The sequence below is a fragment of the Callithrix jacchus genome, chromosome 13, assembly GCF_049354715.1.
Source record: "Callithrix jacchus isolate 240 chromosome 13, calJac240_pri, whole genome shotgun sequence".
NCBI classification, from domain to species: domain Eukaryota; kingdom Metazoa; phylum Chordata; class Mammalia; order Primates; family Cebidae; genus Callithrix; species Callithrix jacchus.
The window spans coordinates 63,065,005-63,092,356 of NC_133514.1; the positions used below are offsets into that span (position 1 = coordinate 63,065,005).

The window sequence follows — 27,352 nt, forward strand, 5'->3', positions numbered from 1 at the left end:
GTCTCAGATAAAATAGACTTTAAACCAACAAAGATCAAAAGAGACAAAGAAGGGCATAACATAATGGTAAAAGGAGCAATGCAACAAGAAGAGCTAACGATCCTAAATATATAAGCACACAGTACAGGAGCACCCAGATACATAAAGCAAGTTCTTAATGACTTACAAAGGGACTTACACTCCCACACAATAATAGTGGGAGAATTTAACACTCCACTGTCAATATTAGACAGATCAACCAGAAAGAAAATTAACAATGATATCCAGGACTTCAACTCAAACCTGGAACAAGCAAACCTAATAGACATTTACAGAACTCTCCACCCCAAATCCACAGAATATACATTCTTCTCAGCACCACATCACACCTACTCTAAAACTGACCACATAATTGGAAGTAAATCACTCCTCAGAAAATGCAAAAGAATGGAAATCATAACAGTCTCTCAGACCACAGTGCAATCAAATTAGAACTCAGAATTCAAACTGGGCATGGTGGCTCATGCCTGTAATCCCAGCACTTTGGGAGGCCGAGGCGGGTGAATCATGAGGTCAAGAGATCAAGACCATCCTGGTCAACATGGTGAAACCCCGTCTCTACTAAAAAAAGTACAAAAAAAAATTAGCTGGGCATGGTGGCATGTGCCTGTAATCCCAGCTACTCAGGAGGCTGAGGCAGGAGAATTGCCTGAACCCAGGAGGCAGAGGTTGCAGTGAGCCGAGATCACACCATTGCACTCCAGCCTGGGTAACAAGAGCAAAACTCCATCTCAAAAAAAAAAAAAGAACTCAGAATTCAGAAACTAACTCAGAACCGCACAACTTAGTGGAAACTGAAGAACCAGCTCTTGAATGTTGACTGGATAAACAATGAAATGAAGGCAGAAATATAGATGTTCTTCAAAACCAATGAGAACGAAGACACAACATACCAGAATCTCTGGGACACATTTATAGCAGGGTCTAGAGGAAAATATATACCAAGAAATGCTCACATGAGAAGCAAGGAAAGATCTAAAATCAACACCCTATCGTCAAAATTGAAAGAGCTAGAGGAGCAAGATCAAAAATCTCTAAAGCTAGCAGAAGACAAGAAATAACTAAGATCAGAGCAGAACTGAAGGAGATAGAGACACAAAACACCCTTCAAAAAATCAATAAATCCAGGAGCTGGTTTTTTGAAAAGATCAACAAAATAGACCACTAGCCAGATTAATAAAAAAGAAAAGAGAGAATAATCAAATAGATGCAATAAAAAATGATAAAAGTGATATCACCACAGATTCCACAGAAATACAAATCACCATCAGAGATTACTACCAACAGCTCTATGCACATAAACCAGTAAATCTGGAAGAAATGGATAAATTCCTGGACACTAGCATCCTCCCAAGCTTAAACCAGGAAGAAATCAAAATCCTGAATAGACCAATAGCAAATGCTGAAGTTGAGGCAGCAATTAATACATTACCAACCACAAAAAGCCCAGGTCCTGGTGGGTTCACAGTCAAATTCTACAAGACATACAAAGAGTTGATACCACTCCTTCTGAAACTATTCCAAACAACCCAAAAAGAAGGAATCCTCCCCAAATCACTTTATGAGACCAACAGAATCCTAACACTAAAACCCGGCAGAGACTCAAAAAGAAAAGAAAACTTCAGGCCAATACCCATGATGAACATAGATGCAAAAATCATCAATAAAATACTGGCAAACCTATTGCAACAGCACATCAAAAAGCTTATCCATCATGATCAAGTAGGCTACATCCCAGGGATTCAAGGCTAGTTCAATATATGCAAGGCTATAAACATAATTCAGCACATAAACAGAACCAAAGACAAAAAACAAATGATTATCTCCGTAGATGCAGAGAAGACCTTTGACAAAATTCAACAGCCCTTTATCCTAAAATCTCTCAATAAACTAGGTATGGATGGAATATATCTCAAAATAATAAAAGCCATTAATGACAAACCCTCAGCCAATATCATACTGAATGGGCAAAAACTGGAAGCATTCCCTTTGAAATCAGGCACCAGACAAGGATGCCCTCTCTCACCACTCCTATTCAATATAGTACTGGAAGTTCTAGCCAGAGCAATCAGGCAAGAAAAAAAAATAAAGGGTATTCGATTAGGAAAGGAGGAAGTCAAATCGTCTATATTCACAGACAACATGATCGTATGTATAGAAGATCCTATCACCTCAGCCCAAAATTTCCTGAAACTGATAAGCAACTTCAGCAAAGTCTCAAGTACAAAATCAGTGTGCAAAAGTCACAAGAATTCCTATACACCAATAACAGACTTAAAGAGAGCCAAATCAAGAATGAGCTGCCATTTACAATTGCTGCAAAGAGAATAAAATACCTAGGAATACAACTAACAAAGGACGTAAAGGACCTCTTCAAGGAGAACTACAAACCACAGCTCAATGAAATAAGAGAGGACACAAACAGATGGAGAAACATTCCATGTTCATGGTTAGGAAGAATCAATATAGTGAAAATGTCCATACTACCCAAAGTAATTTATAGATTCAATGCTATCCCCATCAAGCTACCAATGACCTTCTTCACAGAACTGGAAAAAAACACCTTAAACTTCATATGGAACCAAAAGAGAGCCCACATAGCCGAGTCAATTCTATGAAAAATAACAAAGCTGGAGGCATCAACCTACCTGACTTTAAACTATACTACAAGGCTACAGTAATCAAAACAGCATGGTACTAGTAGCAAAATAGAGATATAAACCAATGGAACAGAACAGAGGCCTTGCAGGCAAAGCCACACATCTACAACTATCTGATCTTTCACAAGCCTCACAAAAACAAGCAATGGGGAAAGGATTCCCTGTTTAATAAATGGTGTTGGGAAAACTGGCTAGCCATGTGCAGAAAGCAGAAACTGGACCCCTTCCTGACACCTTACACTAAAATTAACTCCAGATGGATTAAAGACTTAAACATAAGACCTAACACTATTAAAAACCTTAGAAGAAAACCTAGGCAAAACCATTCAGGACATAGGCATAGGCGAGGACTTTATGACTAAAACACCACAAGCATTGGCAACAAAAGCCAAAATAGACAAATGGGACCTAATTAAACTCCAGAGCTTCTGCACAGCAAAAGAAACAATCATTAGAGTGAACTGGCAACCAACAGAATGGGAAAAAAGTTTTGCAATCAACCCATCTGACAAAGGACTTATATCAAAAATCTACGAAGAACTAAAACAGATTTATAAGAAAAAGACAAACAAATCCATTCAAAAGTGGGCAAATGATATGAACAGACACTTTTCAAAAGAAGATATATATGAAGCCAACAAACATATGAAAAAATGCTCATCATCACTGGTCATTAGAGAAATGCAAATCAAAACTACATTGAGATACCATCTCATGCCAGTTAGAATGGCAATCATTAAGAAGGGAGCACTACACACTGGGATCTATTGGGGGGGACAGTGGGGCTGGGGGATCTGGGGAGGGATAGCATGGGGAGAAATGCCAAATGTGGGTGAAGGGGAGGAAGGCAGCAAAACACACTACCACGTATGTACCTATGCAACTATCTTACATGTTCTGCACATGTACCCCAAAACCTAAAATGCAATTAAAAAAAAAAGAATGGCAATCATTAAAAAATCTGGAGACAACAGATGCTGGAGAGGATGTGGAGAAATAGGAACACTTCTACACTGTTGGTGGGAGGGTAAATTAGTTCAACCATTGTGGAAAACAGTGTGGTGATTCCTCAAGGACCTAGAAATAGAAATTCCATTTGACCCAGCAATCCCATGACTGGGTATATATCCAAAGGATTATAAATCATTCTATTGTAAGGACACATGCACATGTATGTTCATTGTGGCACTGCTTACAACAGCAAAGACTTGGAACCATCCCAAATGCCCATTGATGATAGACTGGACAGGGAAAATGTGGCACATATACACCATGGAATACTATGCAGCCATAAGAAACAATGAGTTTGTGTCCTTTGTAGTGACATGGATGAACCTGGAAACCATCATTCTCAGCAAACTGACACCATAACAGAAAATCGAACACCGCATGTTCTCACTCATAGGTGGGTGTTGAACAATGAGAACACATGGACACAGGGAGGGGAGGCTCACACACTGAGGTCTGTGGAGGGGGACCAGGAGAGGGACAGTGTGGGGTAGGGAGTTGGGTAGGGAAAACATGGGGAGAAATACCAGATATAGGTGATGGGGATGGAGGCAGTAAACCACATTGCCATGTACACACCTATGCACCAATCCTGCATGTTCTTTACATGTACCCCAGAACCTAAAATGCAATTTAAAAAATATATATATATATATTTTTTTTAAAGAAAAAAAGTGAAACTCCATCTCAAAAAAAGAAAAAATAGACAGGCATGGTGACTCAAGCCTGTAATCTCAGCACTTTGGGAGGCCGAGGCAGTGGATCACCTGAGGTCAGGAGTTCAAGACCAGCCTGGCCAACATGGTGAAACCTAGTCTCCAGTAAAACTACAAAAATTAGCTGGGCACATTGTGGGCACCTGTAATCCCAGCTGCTAGGGAGGCTGAGGCAGGACAATCGCTTGAACCCGGCAGGTGAAGGTTGCAATGAGCCAAGATCATGCCACTGCACTTTAGCCTGAGTGACAGAGTAAGACCCAGTCTCAAAAAAAAAAAAAAAAAAAAAAAGGAAAGATAGTGTTGCAGAACACAGGGTTAAAATTGACTACTGATTACCTTAAACCTTTTGACAATGGAAGCTACTCCGGAGCATCTGATCAGAGGGACATGATACTAAGATGGAGCTAAAACTATATGGTTGCAAGGGAAATGACCAGAGTGACCAACTACAAACCAGTGTAAGAATCCAGCAGTGATGCAATCTGCAGCAGCAGGGGCAGCTGGCATCTCCCTTCTACAAAAAAGGTTGGCAACAAAAGAAAAGAGGAATGGGCCGGGCGCAGTGGCTCACGCCTGTAATCCCAGCACTTTGGGAGGCCGAGGGGGGTGGATCACGAGGTCCAGAGATCGAGACCATCCTGGTCAACATGGTGAAACCCCGTCTCTACTAAAAATACAAAAAATTAGCTGGGCATGGTGGCTCGTGCCTGTAATCCCAGCTACTCAGGAGGCTGAGGCAGGAGAATTGCCTGAACCCAGGAGGCGGAGGTTGCGGTGAGCCAAGATCGCGCCATTGCACTCCAGCCTGGGTAACGGGAGCGAAACTCCATCTCAAAAAAAAAAAAAGAAAAGAGGAATGACTTGATCTTGGGTTCCAATCTTATAATCATGTGAACAGTAGGGCTGGGTTCGAGGTTATAGTGAGCCATCAAAGGGAAATCATCTTGTAAACAGTTAGGGAGTGATAAATATATTCAAACCAAATTGGGATATAATGCAATTGAAAGTTGACTTCTGGATCCCCAGAATTATGGCCAGCTAGCTACACAAGTTCTCTTCATTATGGCAATAATCTCTTAGTCCTGTGATTGAGTATTTTGGACCCAACTTAGAGTATCACTCTCTTTCCGCAAGCTCTTGTAGGAGAGGTCCAACCAGATTGTACAAGTAAAATAATGCTGACTAGTGGCTTTAGTGACCTAAAGGAAATACTGCAATTGTCAAAGCGCTTAATGACCATCTTGAAAGAATATGGCATAATGATGTATTTATTACTGTGTGCAGGTAACATGAGTGGTTGCCTATTTAATACGAAAAAAAAATTCAGCCCAGCACATATATATGCCTACATATGTCACCAGTTCTAAGTCTAGGCAGTCTCAAATGTTAGTGCACAGTAATCTAAGTTTTTATTTAAAATGCAGATTCACTGGATCTGGCAGAGCCCTACAATTTACATTATTAAGCCCCGCCAAATGATCCCATTTCAGAAAAACACTCTGAAAAAAATACTACCTGAGCTCCCAGGTGTTAGTCAAGCTCTCTCGACCAGTGTGGTGGTCGATTTCAGGTATTCAATAAGTGTATATTGTACTGAATCAGTGTGTTCCCAGCCCTAATAGCATTAAGGCACCTGTTATGGCTTCTTGCATACCCAAATAGATGAAGTCTTCCTTTTGAAAGCTGTAATTTGAGTTATCACAGAAGATAATACAGCAAGTTGCTAAATACGTGAACTTCACTTGAAGTCAGTCAAGTCTGGGGTATGTTTTTACATTCTTGACAAGTCATTAGCCTAGCCCTGACCAAATAAATTATTATTCTTCCTTTTTCCACTTATCACACCAGTGTCTTCAAGGACAATAAGGGACAGTTAAAGATGGAGAAGAAAAACTCCTTACCCAGTAAAATCCAATGTAAATATGAACTGTACTAGATTCATTTTTTCATTGACTACAAATAGGATTTCTAGACTGTGGGCTCCTCCTTATTTGATTCTGAGCCTTAAATACTGAGCTAAATTCTGAAGATAATTTTAGAATCTTCACTTATCCTTTAATTCTATTGTGACATCTTTAATAATTGAGCCCATTAGCTTTTAGGAAGAAACCCTGGCATTTTAAATTAAGTGATATGTCACTTATGTGACTTTCTATACATTTTCTAAGCCAGAAATAGTCAAGGGCACCAAAACACACCCCACTAGGGAATTTGAGGGAATTTCAAACCAAAGCTTTGCTCTAAAGTTTGTAAATATGAACTAAGAAAGCATATTATCCACACATGACTTTTTGTGTTTTGTCCTGGGCTTCAAATACATTTTCTTTTAAAGCTATCTAACTCTCTACTTTCTCATGTTCATGTTCCTTCTACCTAAAGCATGTTAATCTGAGACAGTTGTTTGTATGTCTCTAAACACATTTTAAAACCTCCGAATCTGATTATTTAGATCATTTTCTACAAAATGTTATCAAGATCAGTTTAGTCTGCAGAGTTATGTATAAGACCAATGTTAGATCCCTATTTTAGGCTGGGCATGGTGGTCCATGCCTGTAATCTCAGCATTTTGGGAGGAGGCTGAGGTGCAGGATCAATTGAGCGAGACTCAGACCAGCCTGGGCAACATAGAGAGACCCGGCTGCTAAAATAAAAAATAAAAGAACAGTGTTAGATTGCTATTTTAGATGTATAACTAATGCTCCAGTATTGTCTCCCACTACTGCCTAGTAACTTTCTGAATGTTGAGCAATGTACATACACACTAGGGATTGGAAATTAATCTAAATTGTGTGTTTTATAATGTTGCAATATCATGCCTGTTTATGAGCTTAAAATCTTCTTAGGCATCTCCTTCTAAGTAGCTACTTAAAATTTTTAGCAGAATCCAGAAGCCCATCAAGTATTAAAGCGCAGTTCATGAAAATTCAAGGTGTCTTAGATAAATATTCCAGACATTAAAAAAACCTTATGGTTGCTAAAGAAATATAATACTTTAAGAGATTTTAAAGTAGTTATTTCCTGAATATCTTTTTTCCCAAACATTAGACCAAGTTGCATTGTTTACAAAAATTTATTCATACAAATTTTACACACTTTATATAACAGTTATCAAAGTCCTAGTTATAGATATCATGTGTGTAATAATACTTGGTTAAGATGTTTTTATAATCAGTTGCACACAAAATAAGAGCTTCAAGACTAACATCTACCTAAATGATCACTATATCATAAATCTGCTTAAGTTTAGTAAGGCTCTTGGCATTTCTAAAAAGTATACAAAAGATTAAACTGGGTGATCACTGTAAAATGCTTGCAACTAGCCATGGGAACACTAAATTGGACTTCATAAATAAAAGGTTAACTAGAGCCCTATTTCACCACTAACAGCTGACACAAATACAGAATACTCTGCCCATTATCCAAGAAACAAATAATTAAGACTAAAATGCAAGCTGATGTGTTGCAGCATTGTAGGGCCACTAAATAGCCATCTGTGATTCGTGGCAATTTAAAAGGCGAAGAAAGGCACTAAAGCTGCAAACTGCATCCCGTGTCACATTGCCTGAGGAGACTGCAGAATTAAAGGAAGATTGATCCTATACACAGGACTCAGGCATAGATCGAATGCCTCTGTTTTCGCTATTTGCAATGTGATCTCCTGGCAGCATCCATCCCGCCTGGGAATGCAAATCCAATTCTGTTTTCTTTGATTTATGACTTCATACTGATCAAATCCATAAAGGAAAAGGAAAGGTCCTTTAAACTTTACAAGCTAATATTTAATCTTATCTTGTTCTTTTTTTCTTCATCTTTTTAAAAAACAAAAACTTGTGCCTGAAATTTGGGAGACTGGTTCGCTGGTTTGTCTGTTGCTGCTTGATCTGGTTGCTGGGTGAAGGTTCTTTTGTTTATAAAGATTACTCTATATGTTCAAAGAATTGACAGGAAATAGACATGCTTTCTTTAGCCAAAGAAAGGATACAGGGGTAGATTCTCAGGGTCTGTTGGAGCTTGCTTACCTCACTCTTGACCACAGATATAAGATAGTACTCATACATATGAAGAAGAGGTTTAAATGATTTATCAGTTAGCAAAACTGAGCAACATGTGAACACTACACATTCTAATATGACAAAGGTTGGTTTTATGAAATAAATTTTACTAAGCAATAAGCAATAATGTAGAAAAATACATTTTACCTACAAACTCAATAAACAAGAAACAACGGGTTCATATTTAGTGCATAATTACTTATTAGTAGCTACACAGGGGTTCCTAAACTTTACAATAAGTGCCTGCATCAAACAAACAAAAAAAAAGGTGAAAAGCTTCACAAGTTTAAGAGAAGTGAATGAAAAATGGTAAACAGTACTGAAACAGTGCAGGAGGGTAGGAAGGAGAGGTCCCCATAAAACCACAAAGGAAAGGGGTGGCTCCTACAGAGCAGGTTTCAAAGGGGAGGATCCTGGCCATTTCACAAGATGAGAAGCATGGACAGCACTGGAGAAAAACACATTGTACTTTGCATCCATTTCCAATACCCAGCGCGCAAAGTCAGTCAGGACCATTTGGGACTGGACTTGCCCTCAGCTTCCCAGACCTGGGGCAGCCTAGAACCAGTCCCTTTCCCGGGTCCTCCTCCTACAGCCTGATGCTCTGCCACTTCCAATTTACCTCTATTTCCTTCACTTAGTTCCAATTGCCCTAATTTGGGGATACTAGGTTCCCTGGCAACTCAGGAAGTACAGAAAATAGAGCGGTCTATCGAAGCTTCCCTTTTCTGTACAGTTCCTCAACTCTTCTCCCAGGGAGTGGTGTGGATTCTGAGGAGAAGCACAATTTGGATGGAACTGTTGTTTTATCAGGAGAATTTTCTTCTGGGCTGAGTCTGAAGAGAGACAACTACACATAAAAGGAGAATCAAAGAAAGCAGAAATATTGGAATTGCCACCCAACCAGGGGGACAGTGCCCAGTTGAGTTAGGCTGAGATTGAAGCAGCCTGCCCCAGAGACTCACTGGAAAAGAATGTCCTTCAGCAATTCTCCAAATCATTCCCCAAAATCTCCCTGGAGCAGGGCATTGTTGTTTATGTACAGTAGCAAATGGTCAGTATTAATATCTTCAGGCCTGTCATGGATAAAAATACTATCCTTTTAATTCCAGTTTACAAAAATAGGAGTAATATTCAAAACAATGATTGTCTATTTTTCTATTTCTTTTTATAAAAACATAAACAGCTCAGGCGAATTTTCAATCCTTGTGCACACTTTGTATGAACTGCTCTCTATACTTCTCTATATATATATTCTTTATATATATTTATAATATACATCAATAATTGGTCCACAAAGTATATCTGTGCATTCTCTAGTGCTTTGTAAAAGAAAAACAATATTATTATCAAAATATTCATTTAATGGCTTTACTTCATTACATAAATACATGTTTGGATAGAACACATGAGCGATGACTATTCAGTCAGTTGGAAAAGGACTTTTCATTGCGTCGGGGCTGTATACACAGGGCAGTTGGTAACTCAGCGCTACAAATACGCTATTCGGCGTCCTTTGTTTTTAACCCTTTGTTTATACCTTTTCCCTAGAACCGCCGCCAAGTATTTCTTGACAGCCATTTGTTTCCGGTAGCGACTGTAGCTGTCCGTGAAGATTCCGTCCGAGTGGCGCTTGGAGAGCGGCTCCGCGTCGTCCTCCGCGCCGCCTAGGCTCCCACTGCAAGCAAAGGGGTCGGGAAGAGGGTGGCGGGGCGGGAGACAAAGGTTCAATCGCTGCGGGGAGCAGGCGGGCCCCATCCCACGCGGGAGCCTTGGGGAGAGCACGGGGCTTGCACTGCCCACCTCACCGCCTCCCTCTGCCAGGAAGCTGTCGTAGGGAGGGCTGAGATCGAAGCCCCTCAATGCCTCCCTCCCTCCCCAGGATTTCCTGGCACGAAACCCTACAGAAGGGGCCCGGGATGAGATCCAGGCAGACGACACGTGTTTTAAGCCTAATCCTTCTCCCAGTGCTGCCCCTTGAGATGTGACCATCCGTGCGTTTGCGCCAAATTGTCCTCACTCTTCCTCTCCCTCGACGTACAGAGAAAATAACCAGAGAACCCTCAATACGCCAGGCTGGCTGCTGCCCTGGAGTTTGCATCGATCCTGCAATTCCTAGTCAAACATGACCACTCCTATCCCTCCTCACGCCAAGTTGAAAAACGTGATAATAATATAAGTCGACAGGCTGTAGGCAATATTTTTCACTGCATGAATTATTCACAGCGAAAATGTAATGTTTTCCCATGGGCTTTATTAAAATGTTGCCTTCTGCTGCGATACTCCTCACGCAAGCCCTATGCTCTCGGTTTGTCCGGCGTGAGCCAAAACGGTTTGGTTCCTAAGTGTCCAAATTTGGCGATTTATTTTTTCGATTTGAATTTTCTGTAAATACAACCACCCCTTTCCCCTTCCCTCGGCCAAAAAAAAAATCATGCTTAGAGGAAATTACAGCAAAACCTCCCTCCCTGGAAGCTTGAAGGTTTTGAATGACTGAGAGGTTTGGTTTGGTTTCTCTTTCCTTTCATTCAAAACGGATCAAACACCCTGGCACGCGTTCCCTTTTTCCCTCTTCCAGAGCTCTCTGGGCAAATTTAAAGTGCCACTTCAAAACCTCGCCAGCGACCCTCGGCCGGTACCCACCCCAGATCCTGGGACGCAGACTCACCCTGGGACCCACGTGCACACACGGCCGCGGAAGCCGCGCCGCCCGCCCAGCGCGCGCCCCGCTCAGGCACCCACCCCGGCGCGCGCGAGCCACCTTGCGCGGATTAACCCTTCCGCAAATCTTACCCCACGCCCTTGGCCACGAGCGACTGCAGGTACTTCCTGGCGGACAGCTGGTCCAGCACTTTGCGGTAGGCCTTGTTAAGAATCCCGTGGGCGACATCTCTAACCAGGAGGCAAAGTGTGCGGCCCTGGGTCACTGATTCTGCCCCCAGGTGGGCTCGAGACCCCCCTGTTGGGTGTGCGCGCCCCCTCGGCTGTCAGGGAGGTTGACAGAGAAACCTCCAGAGGCGCAGAACTCGAGAATAACTCCCGGGATGATCCCGAGAGTGACTGCTAGGATCGGGAGTTAGTCCTGGCTGGAGGAATGGCAGATGTGGAGTGTGGGCTCCTTGACGCCACTCACCGCCACTCTTTGGGCCACAGCCCCCTCGGTCCCCATGCGGCCCTCAGGTCCACAAAGACCCTCCCGCAGCTAATTTTCTGCAGCTACAATAGAATATGGCCAGGGAGAGGATTGAGGTAATGGGAAAAAAAAAATCCTCGGTGGGTCACCACACTACCCCTCCCGCCACCGCCGTCCCAAGCGCCCAGCCGCTGGTGTGCGCGAGGCCGCGCGAATCTCACCTCCTCTCCACCGGGTAGTACAGCGTGAAGGCGTCGCGCAGCGCGGAGGCGGGGCTCCCTGCGCCAGGCGACTCCAAGTCGTAGAAGTCTTGCAGCGGGGTTCCGTCCTCGTCGTACGCCTCTTCCTCTGGCCTGCGGGGTGGCCGGGGACAGAAGGAGTGGTCAGTACAAGTCCCTCCCCAGCTCGGCGAGGACCAAAAGAAATGGGCTCTCACTGATTTTCACAGTTGGTAAAGTCTTCCACGAAAATTTGTCTTTTCTCCCAGGACGGGAGGTGGGAGCAGAAGTAAGGAGAAGGGAAACATACCCAACCATTCCTACCCCGCCAGGCGGCTCTCCGACCCCTCCTCTCGCGGGTGCCACTGCAGCGTCTTCCTGCAGGGCCACGGCCTCAACGAGCACTAGGAAACAGAGGCGTCTCCACCGACCGCACAAACCTGGCTACTGAAAAGGACCGCCCCCCTCCCCGCCTGGCGTCCAAGCTTCCCCAAAGTAGCAACGGGCGGGGACGGGAAAGGTCCTACGAGACTAGGCGCTGACCCAAGCGAAGACCCAAACAGGGAGGCCCAGAAAGCAGAGGAGAGGATGGGGTGTGAGGCGGCCAACTCTGCAGCCACCCCCACCCCAGCCTTCGAGCCCAGGGGAGCCCTTCCCGGCGCAGATGTAGGTCACGGAGAACCTCAGTTTCTATTTTGGGCAGGAGAGGATCTGGCAGGAACATGAATAATAGATGCCCCTAAACTTAGCGGGTTTGGCGGCGGCTCAGATTGAGGCATGTCCGCGCCCTCCGGTGCCTCTCGCCCGGAGAAAGTGCCAGGCACACGGGAATTTGAAAATAGCTGAGGGTGAAACGAGGGTGTTTTAAGGCCACTAAAAGAATAGTTCGTGCTAATCTGTTAGCGATGGCGGGGACCCATCTCAACCTCGGAGCACAAGGAGGGGTTCAACAGGGTACTGAGAGCCAGCGAGTGCCCGGCGACTTCGCAGTCGCCCTTATCTTCAGCCTCCATTCTTTATACAGGACGGGTAGAGATGGGTTAAAACAAATCCCTCTCGCTTTGGACCCCTGGAGACTTGGAATGCAGCCAGCGCTAGTAGCACTCTCTAGGCGGGGTTGAAGTCGTACTTCGTTACTTCACTCGCCTCTTCTCCATCCTCGGAGAAGCCAGGGCTAAGCAAGCACATCCCTCCGCACTTCCCGCACCCAGCCTTTCCTCCGCGTTGCGTCTCAGCCCTGTCCCGGGTACCCCGATCTTTGGGTCTTTTTGGATATTGCCCTGCCCCGAGCCCAGATGCTGGAATCCTAATACAAAAGCCAGAACCCATCTCTCCGTGCAAATCAATGGTCAGCAGCCCTGCAAGGCTAATGTCACTAGGCGCGGTTCGCAGAAGACAGGCAGCTTCGCCTGCAGAACGCGCGCTCCTCGCTGCCCCAGGCGCCGCGAGTGCGGACCCTGCCCTGCCTAAGGCGCTTCTAAGGTCCGGCACACCCGCCCGCGACTCTGGGGCTGCCTCCGGGAACCTGGGCAGCGCCTGCCCATTAGAAACCCCGGGTTAAGAAAAAAGCCAAGGTTCCTCCATCCTGGGCCGGGCAGGGCTGCTCTCCTGGCCCTGCCTGCCTGCTGACTTTCTCTTCCTCCTCCCTTGCGTCAGTTTTTCCCCCTCCCTCGCAGTCTCGATCTTGTTCTTCCCTCTGTTAAGTCGCTTTTCCTCAATCACACCGGGCCAACACCCTCCCCCCCCCCCACGCCCCCCAAGAGAGCCTGGGATTCAAAATGCAGTTGGAACACGGATCAATTGAAAGAAACCTCTTCAGGGGAAAGAATTGGAATCAAATTAAGAGAAAGGGCGGAGGAGAGAGAGAGAACCCGCCTGGATAGTGCAGAACAAGCAGTAACAAAGCAAAGTCCGAGGGAGCTTAACGCTCAACCCCCGGCCAGGCTCCAGCGCAGAAGTTCTACTAACTCATCCTAAGAATAGGTCAAACAAACCAAGCCAGGGGCTGTGCCCTGCCCCCTTCCTGCAGGCCAGGTTGGGGGAGGGGAGGTTTCTCCAGTGACCAGAAGCTCAAGGGCTCTACCCTGGACCCTGAGCGGCCCTTGGCTAGGGGAGGGGTCCGAACCGTCGCGAAACCTGCCAGACCCTCCGGCTAGAATGGGGACCCGCAGTCCATCCGAGGCTGGTGGGGGCGCACTGGGGGCGCAGACGGCGACGCTAGTAGTCTGGACCCACAGGACTGCAGGAGGGAGACCGTGAGGAAATGTCTGTGACAGGAAAGCCCCAGCTCCTGCTCGGGCAGGGAAGCCAGCACCTACCTGATCCCGGGGAACCGGAGTCCGGAGGCGGCAGGTGAGCAGTAGACGCTGCTGTGCATGATTATCCCATAGACCAGCAGGGCCAGCCTCGCTCCGCTACACATGGTCATTCTGCGCAGGATGGGAAAGAGGGCACACAACTGTAAGAAAGCTCCTAGCCTTCCACCCTCCAACCCCCAAAAAACTCTCGAAGCTGGGGGAGGGACGGAGCGAAGCCCCGGCTCCCAGTGTTGAACACCACTTAACGACAGCCAGCGCGCGCCCTGCCACTTCTTGCTTGCTATAGTTAGAAAAATATATAGATGTATATACCCAGAGCCCAATAACTAGCCAGACCTGGTTGAAGGAAAACTAACTACCCTGACGCGATGCCAGCGAAAGAATCAGCGGTCGAGTGAGACGGTCGGTTTGATAAGATTTTCTTTCCCTTATCCTTCAACTCTTACCGCTGTCAGGAGAGGGTGTGCTGCCAAGTAGGACGGGGGGCAAAGGGCTCCTTCAAGTTTCTGCGCTGGAGTCACAACCCGAGAGGCATCACCGTCTGGCGTCGGTGTCTGAGCAGAAGCCGCAGGAACGAGCAGGAGCAGCAGGAGGAGCTGCAGGACTTGTTTGCCGAGGCTTGTATTCTGTTCAAAAGTTTGTAGACGCGCAGAACTAGGAGAGAGCGTGACACGGAGAGAAGGGGGCGAAGAGAGAGATATAGAAGAAAGAAAGAGGGGGCGATGAGGTAAAGGGCGGACTAGCAAAGTGGCCGTAAGTCCACCGGGAGGAAGAAACAGGTGATTAAGAAAAAGAGGGAATGTCAGAGAAGAGGGGGAGGAGAGAGAGAAGAGAGGGAGAGGGCCCGTGGCTAGCCTGCCTTCCTGGGAGCCGCTGGTCAAGCAGCTGCGGGGGTCGGCAGCGCCTTCTCTGCTCTGAGGTCTCTCAGGCTGCCTCTGAAGCTGCGGCTTCTTCTGCTGCTGCCGGTGGTTACAGAGTTGACCGGCCTTCTGCTCGTATTTATCCGTGCAGTTAGCAAAAATCTATCCGAACACGGTTTTTGGAAAGACTTCTTTGTCAACACCTGTCTGCCTGTTGCCTTTAAGTACAGAATATTTTGTTGCACTGTTGCGCTCCGATTTTTATTCATGAAATGACTTCCTATTTTTTTTCAGGCACGTAATGATCGGGTATCAGAAAAAGACGTCAGCATCCTAGTCCCTCAAGGAACATATTAACTATTCTGTGCTGTCCTCTTGGATGATAAGATCCGGAGTCATCGACTTCTCATAAACACCTTTCACTCATACAATTCAATTTTTAAGAAGTCCAGTTATTTTGATGGTTTTCGATTTCACTCATTTCTCAAGGACTGGTAAAGAATTTACAGAATTTTGAAGATGGTAGAAGTTATTTTTTTAACTATGTAATGACAATTTCTCTTTACTTTTTCATCAAGCCCCAGCAATCAGAGCTCTGGCCTCTGGAATTAAGCATCATCAAGCGCTCCTATTAATAAATTTAATTTAGATCTCCCAATTTCTTGCGTATGTTCTTTCAGATAGACCATTAAATGTAGAAGTCGTTTGTTTTTAAAGGGAAGTCTTGGAGGATTTTTCAGTAAATCTCTCCCGAGTCTGGCTGCCGTTGACAGTCCAGCTATGAGTAGATTGATGAGAGCTCAAGCTGCCTCCGGAGCGCGGCCTGCGGAGCTGTCCAGACTCCGGGTGCTGAAGAGTTCCGTCACAGATGCTACAAACGTTGAAAATTACCACTGGTTTAATTTTTCACCAGAGCCTCTAAATTTGAAGATTTGGCAGTAGTACTATTAACGAGGCAATTCATTGCCTAAATCACCCCACCATTCAGATACATCCTTTCTCCCTTTGTAGTGTCCATAAATGCCCTAATACTGAGAATGCTCTCCATCCCTGTCTGGATTTGAGGAAAAAGCATTCTGTTCCCCATTAGTGCTGGCTTTTGGATCTCTAGACTGACTGACTGGCTACCTTCACCCCTTCTGTGGCTCTTACAGATCCTAAAAATTGATGTTGTAAAATTGTGCTTTCCACAAAAAATGAAATTTTAAGAATTTGGGGGTGAGAAATATCTTTTTCCACTTTGTTTACAACTTGAGCTCTGTTTGGGAACCACAGACAGACTGGGAAAGCATGAAGGTTCCCAGTACAAGTTCACTTGCTGAAGGTTTCTAACAGGAATCCCTGCACTGGAAACGATTAGACTTGTTTTGACTGAAAATGATGTGGGAAGAGGAAAGCAATAAGGGAAGACCATATCCACTCAGAGGCTTCCAAGTTCCTGGGTAATTTAAGAAGATTCATATATTTCTACTCCAGTAAGAGAACTCAAGTCTGTTTCTTTTTTTTTAAAAGGAAATAGAGCCATCAATAACCATTAGTGTGCATTTTAATTATTTGGATCTTACACAAAAATTAGGGAAAATTCTAGTTTAATGGGAGAGTTTCCTGTTACTATGATTTGGATCTAACATTTAAATAAGCTATATTAGTTCTGCATGCTTTTCCAAGATATAATGTTTCTCATTCTAAATGCTGTTCCTGCTCTTATTTGAGATTTAATACTTCCTCATTCTTAAGAACACTAAGTTTTGTTTATTCCTGGCCATGAATGACCGAAAACTGTCTGCTTCCTCTTAGTTTTTTCCTGGCTGTGCTTCGGATTGCCTGCCTTTAATAAAGCTTCAAACTACATCTACATGGGAATGTGTCTCTTTTTCTCTGATACATATGCTTGCTGATTTATGTTGGCATGTTTACATGCGTGTGTTCCATGTTCAGCTCTGCCTCTGCAGCAAGCTCGCACACAAAGAGCCTGCAGTGAACACTGCTGGATAATCAAGCAGAGATGTCTTTCTTACTAAAGCGCCCAAAGCTATTCCCCACTGTGGCTTTCCTGTCTTCCACCTTGCTTCACGTCAAAGGTGAACCCCATTAAAATCCTTACTCTTTCCTCCCACATGAATTCTGAAATAAGTTCCATCTGTAGAGATATTTGAAAATTTCCAAGACTCCTTGTACGATTCACTACTCAACTTTAGTAAAGGGAGCCACCATGTGGGGAGTTTGCTGACTTCACGGCCTATTAAAGGGGGAAAACCACAAACACGATTAAATATCTGGGAAGGATGACTAACTGCTGGCTCCCTGGGCCAACTGAGGCTGAACTGTGCCTCTGACTTACCAAGGCTGTGACCCCTGTGATCTTCTCAGCTTAGATACTCTCGACTCAGAACTTGGGGCTTAGCACCCAAAAATCACAGGCCTTCAGACCTGAACCCATTCCCCAGAACAAAAGACTAAACAGAGAACTTGAGATTCTTGGTCACTGAACTCCAGAAAATCAAGCTTCAAGACCCACCTATTGCTCAACACAATCAAAAGACCCACCCAATCCCTCCTATAGCTGCCTAGGTGAATCAAACTCCCACAGGACCACCCGCCGATCTTTTGTTGCTCAAGGCTGTCTCTAGTTGGGTGTGCTTGACATCTCTCGGCAGGGGAGCTTTTCTATTCATGAAAATCTGGCCTTGAGCCCCTGGGCCAAGGGAAAAGACCAATGGATAGGAGGAACTAGAAGCTGCTAGATGAGAGTAGGGGCCCCTTCTGCTTCCTATTGGGTAGGGGGAATATGGGATGACTGAAGTCTCAAAGACCAAACGCCCCTTTGATTCTAACCTTGAGAGGCTCCAGCCAAGCATTAACACAGCGTCCTGGAGGCATTTGTGTCTGCGACTTTGGGAGAGTATCGAGGAGGAGGGCACTTAGCCCGAAGCCCAGAGACCGCCCCGGCTAGCACAGAGGAGGCTTGAGGCAGTGGCCAGGTGGGAGACTGTGGCTCAGTGGAACAGACATGCTAATTACAAGTGCAGATCCCAGCCTGGCTTCAGGAGCAGATAGGAGCTGGAGGGTGGATCCCAGGGACCCCCAACTAAAGCACTTTTGTGGGAGGAGAGAGAGAGAAAGGGAGGAAGAGCTAGAGGAAAATTGGGGAAGAGCAAGACAAGGGCAGCAGAGCCTTCCAGTTTTATTGTTCTTACCCAGTTTCCCTCACAAAGGGATTTTAGGTGAGTGGGGTTAAAAGCACAAGAGAAACCTTCCAATCTCCTATATATAATTGAAAATGATGAAAAAGAGGGCTGGGAGGAAGAAGAGACTGAATGAAGAGTTTGAACTGTCTATTTACAGATAACACAGAGGAATTTCAAGTCATCTTTCCAACTCCTCCACTCCCTCCCCTTGGTGGTCACCAGAAGACTTCCCAGGCCAGCAAAGTAGATTTCCCAGGCTGGCAAAGTTTCTTTCCAGGCTATGAGATTGTTATGTTAATGGGAATCATGTTCAGCTAGAAAGTTAGAAGAACAATGGAAATCTTAGGGTGGGAGGTCTAACCAGCATCCTCCCTGAGGCACAGCAACTGAAGGTAACGGTGCTAAGCCCCTGACCTGCCCAAAGATACTGTTTAGATATATTTGTTGGAAATGATTAATAAAACTCTGAATTTCAAGTCGCTAATGTATCAACTTTTATCCTGATGGTTCTTCAGATGTTAAAACAGGTTTTGGTTAGAAATGGTAAATACTAGTTAAAAGCCAAACTAACACTTCCCCAAATTGTTTTTCCTGGTTGCTAACACATCAGTCTTTGTTGAACCTTGAACCTTGAATCAACATTTGATTTAAAGAACTCTAGTCTTTAAAGAAGTGGGTTTTTGTATTAAACAGGAGGAATATGTCTAGTATATTTACTGGGAGTTTGAATTGCAGATGGCTTCACAACATTAGCAAATACTATAGTGTTTGTATTGTTGTGTATGTGCCAGGTTCCTGCCTTTGAACCATCACCACCTGGAAGTTGGCTTTGCCTCTCTTGCATAGGAATCTTCAACATCTTTTAAATGCTGCTACCTTCCACCCCCATATTGCAAATCAGTGGTGAGCTAAATGTATTTTTGCCTTTAAGCAGCCCAGTGAAGTGCAGCTCCTGGTCACTTGGATGAGATTTCCACTACTTTTCTTTCTGCTCAGTCACCCATAGTACCCAGGGTCTTCCCATCACATTCCCTTTCCTTAGGTACATACCTTATACCATTACCTTTTACCACCACTATCTCTATGTCCTACAACATTCGATTTTCTCAGCCATATAAAAGGACATGTTTGCTCAAGGCATCCTCACACCTTCCCAGTATAAATGTATAAATAGTCTAAATCAAGGTTGGAAAAGTTGTACATTCTCATTCTATTCTTTTTTTTTTTTTTTAAATGTAGTCACTCTGTCACCCAGGCTGGAGTGCAGTGGCATGATCTCAACTCACTGCAACCTCCGCCTCCCAGGTTGAAGCAATTCTTCTACCTAAGCCTCCCCAGTGGCTGGGACTACAGGCACCTACCACCACACCTGGATAACCTTTGTATTTTTAGTACAGACAGGGTTTTACCATATTGGTCAGGATGGTCTTGAACTCCTGACCTTGTGATTCATCCACCTCAGCCTCCCAAAGTGCTGGGATTACAGACGTGAGCCACCACACCCAGCTCATTCTATTCTTTTTTAGCCAGTACTTAGTATAAGAACCAGGCTATAATAAGCTTTTTCAGTGAACAAGCCTGATGCAAAACATCGTCCTCTCCTGTGAGTGACAAAAATGAATTATAACACTGTATTTCATTTCACTTGAACTTTTCTCTTCTGACTCTTCCAGAAAATGCAATGACTAATGACTCACTCCATACCGATTACACCTGTAGGGAAACCCAAATGTTCTGAACCAGAACATCATGACCATCACTTACTGGACTGCATGCATCATGCCTTTCTGAACTCACTGTGAAGTAAGAAGCTGATGAGCTTACCTATAATGTGTTGTGACTTCGCTGACCTTCCAAATGTAGTGCTTCACACACACTGAAAACAATTAAGAAACGAAGCATTTCCAAACCACGAGTAAAGCTTCTCTCTCTAACCCAAGAACAGAATTGCATATTCACAAGGCCAAGCAATTTTGCCAGTTGTTTTAAGACATGAAGCAGACACTCAAGAAACAGAAACCAGGATTTAAGCTTTGCTACAGGTTTGGATGATTCCAAATATCTTACATATATGGCTCTACTAAAGCCTTATCCTCTGAACATTAGTTTACTAGGTACCGAAAAGCTATACCCCAGACTTCACTGTGTAGCAACTTCCAAATTCTCCCCAGACTTCCAGAGCACCTCCTCTAAAAAGCCAGGGAGAAGAAAATCTTCTCTCTGCTTGAATCTAAATCCTCTACTCATATAAGGCTTAAATGCAGAAGGAAAAGCTTGGACAGAAACCAGTATCTTATTGGTTAGGATATTTAACCAACATCTTAAACAAGCTTTTGAGATCACTTCTGAAAACATTGAAAGAGAAATTTGTATGCAAAATAAAACAAGGTTTTTGAGTGTAAAATCAAAAGAGGATCTTGCTCTGTGAGCTCCTAGCATCCCTCTGCCTTTTGAGCTCAGACTTGGCATTCTACCTGTGAATATAGGTTTACTTGTAATAATTTTGGAGCCTTTGTTTTTTATTATCATTATTACTAGCAGTGTACAGTAATCATAGCTTTGAAGTTTTTTTGTGGGTTTTTGTTTGTTTCTTGTTTGTTTGTTTTTGACATGGTCTTCCTCTGTCACCCATGCTGGAGTGCAGTAGTGCATTCATAGCTCACAACAATCTCAAATTCTTGGACTCAAGTGAAACTCCTGCCTTAGTCTCTTGAGAACCTGGGATTATAGGCACATGCCACCATAATGCCAGGTTAATTTATTATTATTATTATTATTATGCAGAGGTATGGTCTCCCTGTTTTCCCAGGCTGGTCACAAACTCCTGTACTCAAGCCTCCCAAAGTTCAGGGATTACGAGGATGAACCAGTATGCCCAGCCTGCAAATACTTTTTAAATAATCCTTTGTCTCAACCCAAATAAACACAGGCATAATTTTTTTTAAACTATCGTCTGCTTGGAATACTATTACATTTGTCATGAATGTACTGCTTGAAATTTTTAACAATTATTTCTTTAAATTATTTTAAATCCTTCCTTCCAAAGGGACTGTATGGTTTTTCTACTCACCAATGAATAACAGCAACAGCAATAACTGTTTAATAAACACTTACTGGGCTGAGTGCTTGACTACTTATTTCCTTTCCCTCACAACGAACTTCTTTGTAGGCACCATTATTACCTCCATTTTACAGATGAGACATTGAGGCTAAAAGAGCTCAGGTACCTTATCCAAACACCACTGCTACATTGTAATGCTGAGCCTCAAATTCAAGTCTCAATGACTCCAGACAGTCTTAATGACCATAGTATGTTATACTGGCATATTTATTTTCTCTAGGATAGTTATAAATACAAATTACTAATTTAATATTAGCTTTAATCTATGACTTGAGAATAAAGTCAGTTTCTTATTAATTTTTTAATTAAAAATCATGTTTAATGTAATAGGGATCAAAGCTATTAACACAGTTGAAACTGGGTAAATTAGACTACAAACATATCACATACTCATGAGTTTTGCTTTATAAACAAAGTATGCTTCTAAAAATATGTGCATCAACAATGTACCATGTATTCTTGTTTACACATAGCAGGTTGTTGAAAAAGTAAAAACTATTGCCACCCTAAGTCATTATTTAAAATGATTTTATTAACAAGCCTGCACATACCCCTGAATCTCTAACAATTAAAATTAAAAAAATTAAAAATTAATTTATGTGCTTAAAAGAAACTCCTTGAGCTCAAGAGTTTGAGACTATCCTGGGCAAAATAATGATATCTCATCTCTATTTTTTAAAATTAATTAAAAATATTATAACTGTGGAAGACAGTGTAGTGATCCCTTAAGGATCTAGAGCTAGAAATACCATTTAACCCAGCAATCCCATTGCTGGGTATATACCCAAATAATTATAAATCATTCTACTATTAAGACACATGCACACACGTGTTTATTGCGGCACTGTTCATAATAACAGAGACTTGGAACCAACCCAAATGCACATCAATGATAGACTGGATAAAGAAAATGTGGCACATACATACCATGGCATACTATGCAGCCATTAAAAAGGATGAGTTCATGTTCTTTGTAGGGACATGGATAAAGCTGGAAACCATCATTCTTAGCAAACTGACACAAGAACAGAAAACCAAACACCGCATGCTCTCACTCAAAACTGGGAGTTGAACAATGAGAACACATGGACACAGGGAGGGGAACATCACATACCAGGGCCTGTTGGGGCATGGAGGGGCTAAGGGAGGGACAGCATTAGGAGAAATACCTAATGTAGATGACAGGTTGATGGGTGCAGCAAACCACCATAGCACGTTTATACCTAAGTAACAAACCTGCACGTTCTGCACATGTACCCAAGAACGTAAATATAAAAACTTTTTATAATATAAAAAAAAGTAAATGGGCAATTTTAAATAATTAGTTTCAATTATAATGAAAATAAATACACGGAAACTGTACACTTTTTTCCAAGGAGTAAAGCAGCAGAACTATAATAAAACAGAAATTTTTCTTCTCATCATCTTTAGAAAGAAAAAAGCAATATGAATAGTTTTCTTATGTAGCTTTCAAAATTTTCTAAACATTCAAATGTGCAGTTTTTCTCCTTCCTTTGTTTTTTGATACAAATGAAAATATATATTTTTGCATTGTTCTGCAATGTTTAAAAATTAACAAAATATATTGAATAAACTTTTATATTAGTACAAAAAATTATAATAAAAAACTCAATATTTTCTAGGTTCATCATTTAATATCCATTATATCATCATCGTATCTTATTAAATCATCACATAATTTAATAGGACAGAAACCATATGATTACCAGTGAGTCAAGACCTTTGTGAGTCAAATGAGATGATATATATAAAAATGTTTTACAAACAAAACATCCTAGGTCTGTAGAAGGAAAGGGAAATTAACATGTATTAAACTCTTTCTTTGATGACAATGAAACACTCTGTATTAGCAAACACTGTGTCATTTAATCCTCTTATTGCCCTGTGAGATAGATTTGGTATTACTATCCCTATTTTTATTCACAGTTAAACTGGGATTCTTAAAGATTAATTAATTTGCCCAGAGCACACAGCTAGCAAATGACAAAACCGGGTTTCAAAGCTGGGACTAGCTGTTTCCAAAGTTAGCATGCTTTCTCTTCCCAGTTGGCCTCCTTGGAACTGCTGTACTGTTGCAATCATCAGGAAGGGGAGAGGAAGCATAGTTTTCCCCAACAGCATTTGATTTTTTAACTGAACACCAGTTTTAAGTCAGTCATTTAAGAAAAAAAATCATCTATTTTAACAAAAAATCTTAAAATAGATGCAGAGGTTACATGTAAGTATCATTTCCAAAAACATTTCAAAAGAGGAGTAACAAATAAAGCTGCACTAACGGGTATTTTAAAATGTGGTAAAGTTGCAGCAATTAAAACAGTGTGATTCTGATGAAATAATAGAATAAAAAATAAATATAAAGTAGTTAAATATAAACAAAACTAAGTACTAGTTTATAATCCCCAATGAAAAGGGCAGAATGCTGGGACAACTGACTATTCATTTGAAAAAAAAGAGAGAACTTAGATGTCTACTTCCTATCCTACAACCTTAAATATATTCAAATGGATTTAAGACTTAAATGTAAAAACCACAAATGTACTAGAAAAAATAGTAATTTTAGGATTGTAAAGGAAACTTTAAGACTGCTAGTTAAAAAGAAACCATAAAAGGAGATATTGATAAATTGACTAAAATGTTTTTCATGTCTTTATATTAGAAGAAAATTCACAAACTTAAATAACAAATGAAATTTTGAGGGAAATTGTACCATTTATGAAAAATCAAGAAACGGAGTTTTTTAAATAGAACACAAATCCATAAAGAAAAGACAAACACACCTAAATGCCAAATGGGTTAATGACATAAACAGGCAATTCATAAAATTAGAAATATGAATGGCCAACAAATTTGCAAAAAATCCTCGAGAGAATTTTTTTCTGTTTTCAAAGGGATGATCAGTTCTCCCAGTACCTTACTCTTTCCATTGGAAATTGCATAATAGCATTTTTATTTCTTTGTATTTATGTACTTAATATTTATTCATTTGATCTATTTGACGTAGCACCAAATGTCATATAAGTACAAATCAAGATGTCAGTTTTTAATCTATCACATTGAAACAATGTTTTATATTCTACTGTGTCATACTGTCACGCGTGCTAGGAAGCATGCATTCTCAAGCACTGCTGGTAGGAGTGTATATTGATCCAACTTTTCCAGAAAGCAGTCTTTCAATTATGCATAAATTTAACCCACTGATTTTACTTCTATGAATTTACACTGAAGAAATAAGTTAGCATGAATCTGTTCAAAGATTAACTACAATTCTATGCATAGCACCATTGATGATAATAAAGAATATTTTAAAACAATCATGAAATGTCCTGTAAGAGCATTGATTAAATTTATTAGATTCTTTGTACTTTCCTATCATGGAAGATAATTTCTATTGTGGAATGATAAAATGGCATGATGCTGTAAAAAATTTTTAATGACAAAAGAAAATATTTACAATATGTTACTGAAAAGAGAGAGAGCAGATAAACCCACATGTACAATACAATACAAATTGTTTAAAAGCAAAACATTCATACTGTGCCTCTGGGTCTATGCCAAAACATTAACAATGTCCATGACTAGTGTTGGAACTATGAGGAGGAATACGGTTTGTTTTTATTTTTCTATGTTGATTCATTTTTTCAGAAAGCTTTTTAAATGTATATTTTTATAAGAGAAAAAATGTATGGAAATTATTTTTTAATATAGTGCATGACTTCTTTTTATTATGTTTCCAACAAAGACATACTTCCTCTTTGTGAAAGTTTCTTTTTATTACATGGAGCTAAGCATCTATGAATTCTTTTCATATGCTGATTTTTGACCTCCACTTGGAAGGAAAGCTGAGAGCAAACTAGGACAGAAAAAAGAGAACCAAACCAACATATTAAGGAAGCAAGCTGAGCAAAGCAAGTGCGAGAGGAAACAGCAGAAGGGAGAGGCGAGCAACCTGGCTCTAAGCAGCGGCCATTTCCAGCATAGATATTGAATCATCTCATGTGTAATCTTTACTGATAAAATTAATTGAATGTGTGAAATCAAATTTGTGCTGAATGAGGTTAAGCTGTATCTTGGAAGCACAGTTCACCCCACATTATTCAGAGGCAGAACATCTAGCCTGTGGTTTAGTCAGTGTTTGGCTCCTTTATGATCCAATTCTCTTGTTATGTTTTGTGGGACCAAGGAGGTCCAGATACCTCGTGACTCTCTCCTGACTCCCACACACACACTATAAAGTACATCTCCTCCATGCCAGGTTTCAGGGCTAGTTGTTCCCAGGGCTGAACAATATTTAGAAGCATGCTTGGTCAGGGGCCATGTTGAGGCCATTAGTTAGAAGTTCCAAGAGGTAGTATTATGGGTTGAATGTCTTCCAAAAAAAGACAAGTTGATGTCTTATGCACCAATACCTCAGAATGTGGTCACATATAGAAATAAAACCTTTGCAAACATAGTTAATATGAAGTCATTAGGGTGGACCCTAACTCAGTATAACTGGTGTACTTATAAAAAAGGGAAATTTGGGCTGGGTGCAGTGGCTCAAGCCTGTAATCCCAGCACTTTGGGTTGCCAAGGCAGGTAGATTGATTAAGCCCATGAGTTCTTGACTAGCCTGGGCAACATAGCAAAACACTGACTCTGCAAATAAAATACAAAAATTAACCAGGGATGGTGGTACCTACTTATAGTCCCAGCTACTCAGGAGGCTGAGGGGGTAGGCTTAATTGAGCCCAGGCAGTGGAGGTTGCGGTAAGTGGAGATTTCACCACTGTATTCCAGCATGGGTGACAGACCCCCACCTCAAAAAAATTTTTAAAAGATTAAAAAGGGAAAATTTGGACACAGATATAGACAGGTGCAAGAGTAGATTATGCGAAGATTGGAGCTGTGCTGTCATAGGGCAAGGAACGTCTGGGCTACCAGAAGCTGGAAGAGGCAAAAGAGGATTCTTTGACTACAAGTTTCAGAGAGAGCATGGCCCTGCCAATACCTCGATCTTGGACTTCTAACCTCCAGAACTGAGACAGTAAATGTCTGCTGTTCTGAGCCACCCAGTTTGTGGTTCTTTGTTAGGGCAGCCCTAGGAAATGAGTACGGGTGATAGAGTCTTCCCCTCTCCAAAAGAAGGGCATCCCAAGGGATGCTGGGAAATACTCAAGAGCCCCCTACTGTGCCCAGCCAGTCTGGCTGCTGTAAAGCTCATCAAAGCACAGGCAGTCTCCTGCCTGCATGCGTAGGCAAAACCTCTATATATACACACCCTCACCCTCAACTTCCATTTTCTGTCTTTTTTTTTTTTTTTTTGACAGAATTCCACTCTTGTTGCCCAGGCTGGAGTGCAAATGATGCAATCTGGGCTTAGTGTAACCTCCGCCTCCCGGGTTCAAGTGATTCTCCTGCCTCAGCTTCCTGAGTAGCTGAGATTAGAGGTAGCCACCACCACACCCAGCTGATTTCGTATTTGTAGTAAGGACAGGCTTTTGCCATGTTGGTCAGGCTGCTCTCTAACTCCTGACCTCAGATGATCCACCCACCTCAGTCTCCCAAAGTGCTAGGATTATAGGCATTGAGACACCATGCTGGCCTTTCATTATTTTTTATTAAACAGAAAAGAAGGGTTGATCATCCTCACTAGATTACTGCACAGAATTAATACTTTAAAACATATTAGGAAGCACTTTGGGAAAAAAGGGAATACACAAATACAACAGAACCAAGTCAGATGACAACTGTGTTAAACATGCTGAACAGCAGTAGCTACAGGGCGTCATGCATTAGGCCAATTGTTAACTCTCATACTGTTTGAATGGTCTGCAATTTTACTATGCTTCTCTAGTGTGTTAAAACAACAAACCACTGCACCAGCTCGTAGTGGCACAGGCTGAGTGGATCTGCATGGAGCTGTCTGTATGGTTTGCGTACTCTTGGGCAATAGTGTGTGATGGTCATTCCCTAGAGATTCACAGGACAGACACCTAATAAATAAGGCTGTCCCCGAAAGGCAAGATTTTATTATTT

The 27,352-nt window shown here is 42.4% G+C and overlaps 1 protein-coding gene and 1 long non-coding RNA gene across 3 annotated transcripts; one reads left to right on the forward strand and one right to left on the reverse strand.

The window, feature by feature from the left end:
- Window positions 1-7,477: 7,477 nt before the first annotated feature.
- On the reverse strand, window positions 7,478-15,284 carry ADCYAP1 (adenylate cyclase activating polypeptide 1). 2 transcript variants are annotated; one of them, XM_002757102.4, is made up of 6 exons: window positions 15,096-15,284; window positions 14,581-14,886; window positions 14,148-14,259; window positions 11,833-11,964; window positions 11,272-11,370; window positions 7,478-10,156 (listed from the first exon to the last, which is right to left on the reverse strand). In XM_002757102.4, exons 1-6 carry the CDS (start codon window positions 15,274-15,276, stop codon window positions 9,970-9,972), a joined length of 1,017 nt encoding a protein of 338 aa, XP_002757148.1. In that variant the 5' UTR covers window positions 15,277-15,284; the 3' UTR covers window positions 7,478-9,969. The 2 variants fall into 2 exon arrangements, with proteins under 2 accessions (XP_002757148.1, XP_008977821.1); XM_008979573.5 differs by lacking the exon at window positions 15,096-15,284 and having other exon boundaries at window positions 14,148-14,258; window positions 14,594-14,775.
- On the forward strand, window positions 14,052-16,858 carry LOC103787585 (uncharacterized). Its single transcript, XR_013525315.1, has 2 exons — window positions 14,052-14,181; window positions 15,302-16,858. It is a non-coding gene; the product is annotated as an uncharacterized LOC103787585 (long non-coding RNA).
- Window positions 16,859-27,352: the final 10,494 nt, after the last annotated feature.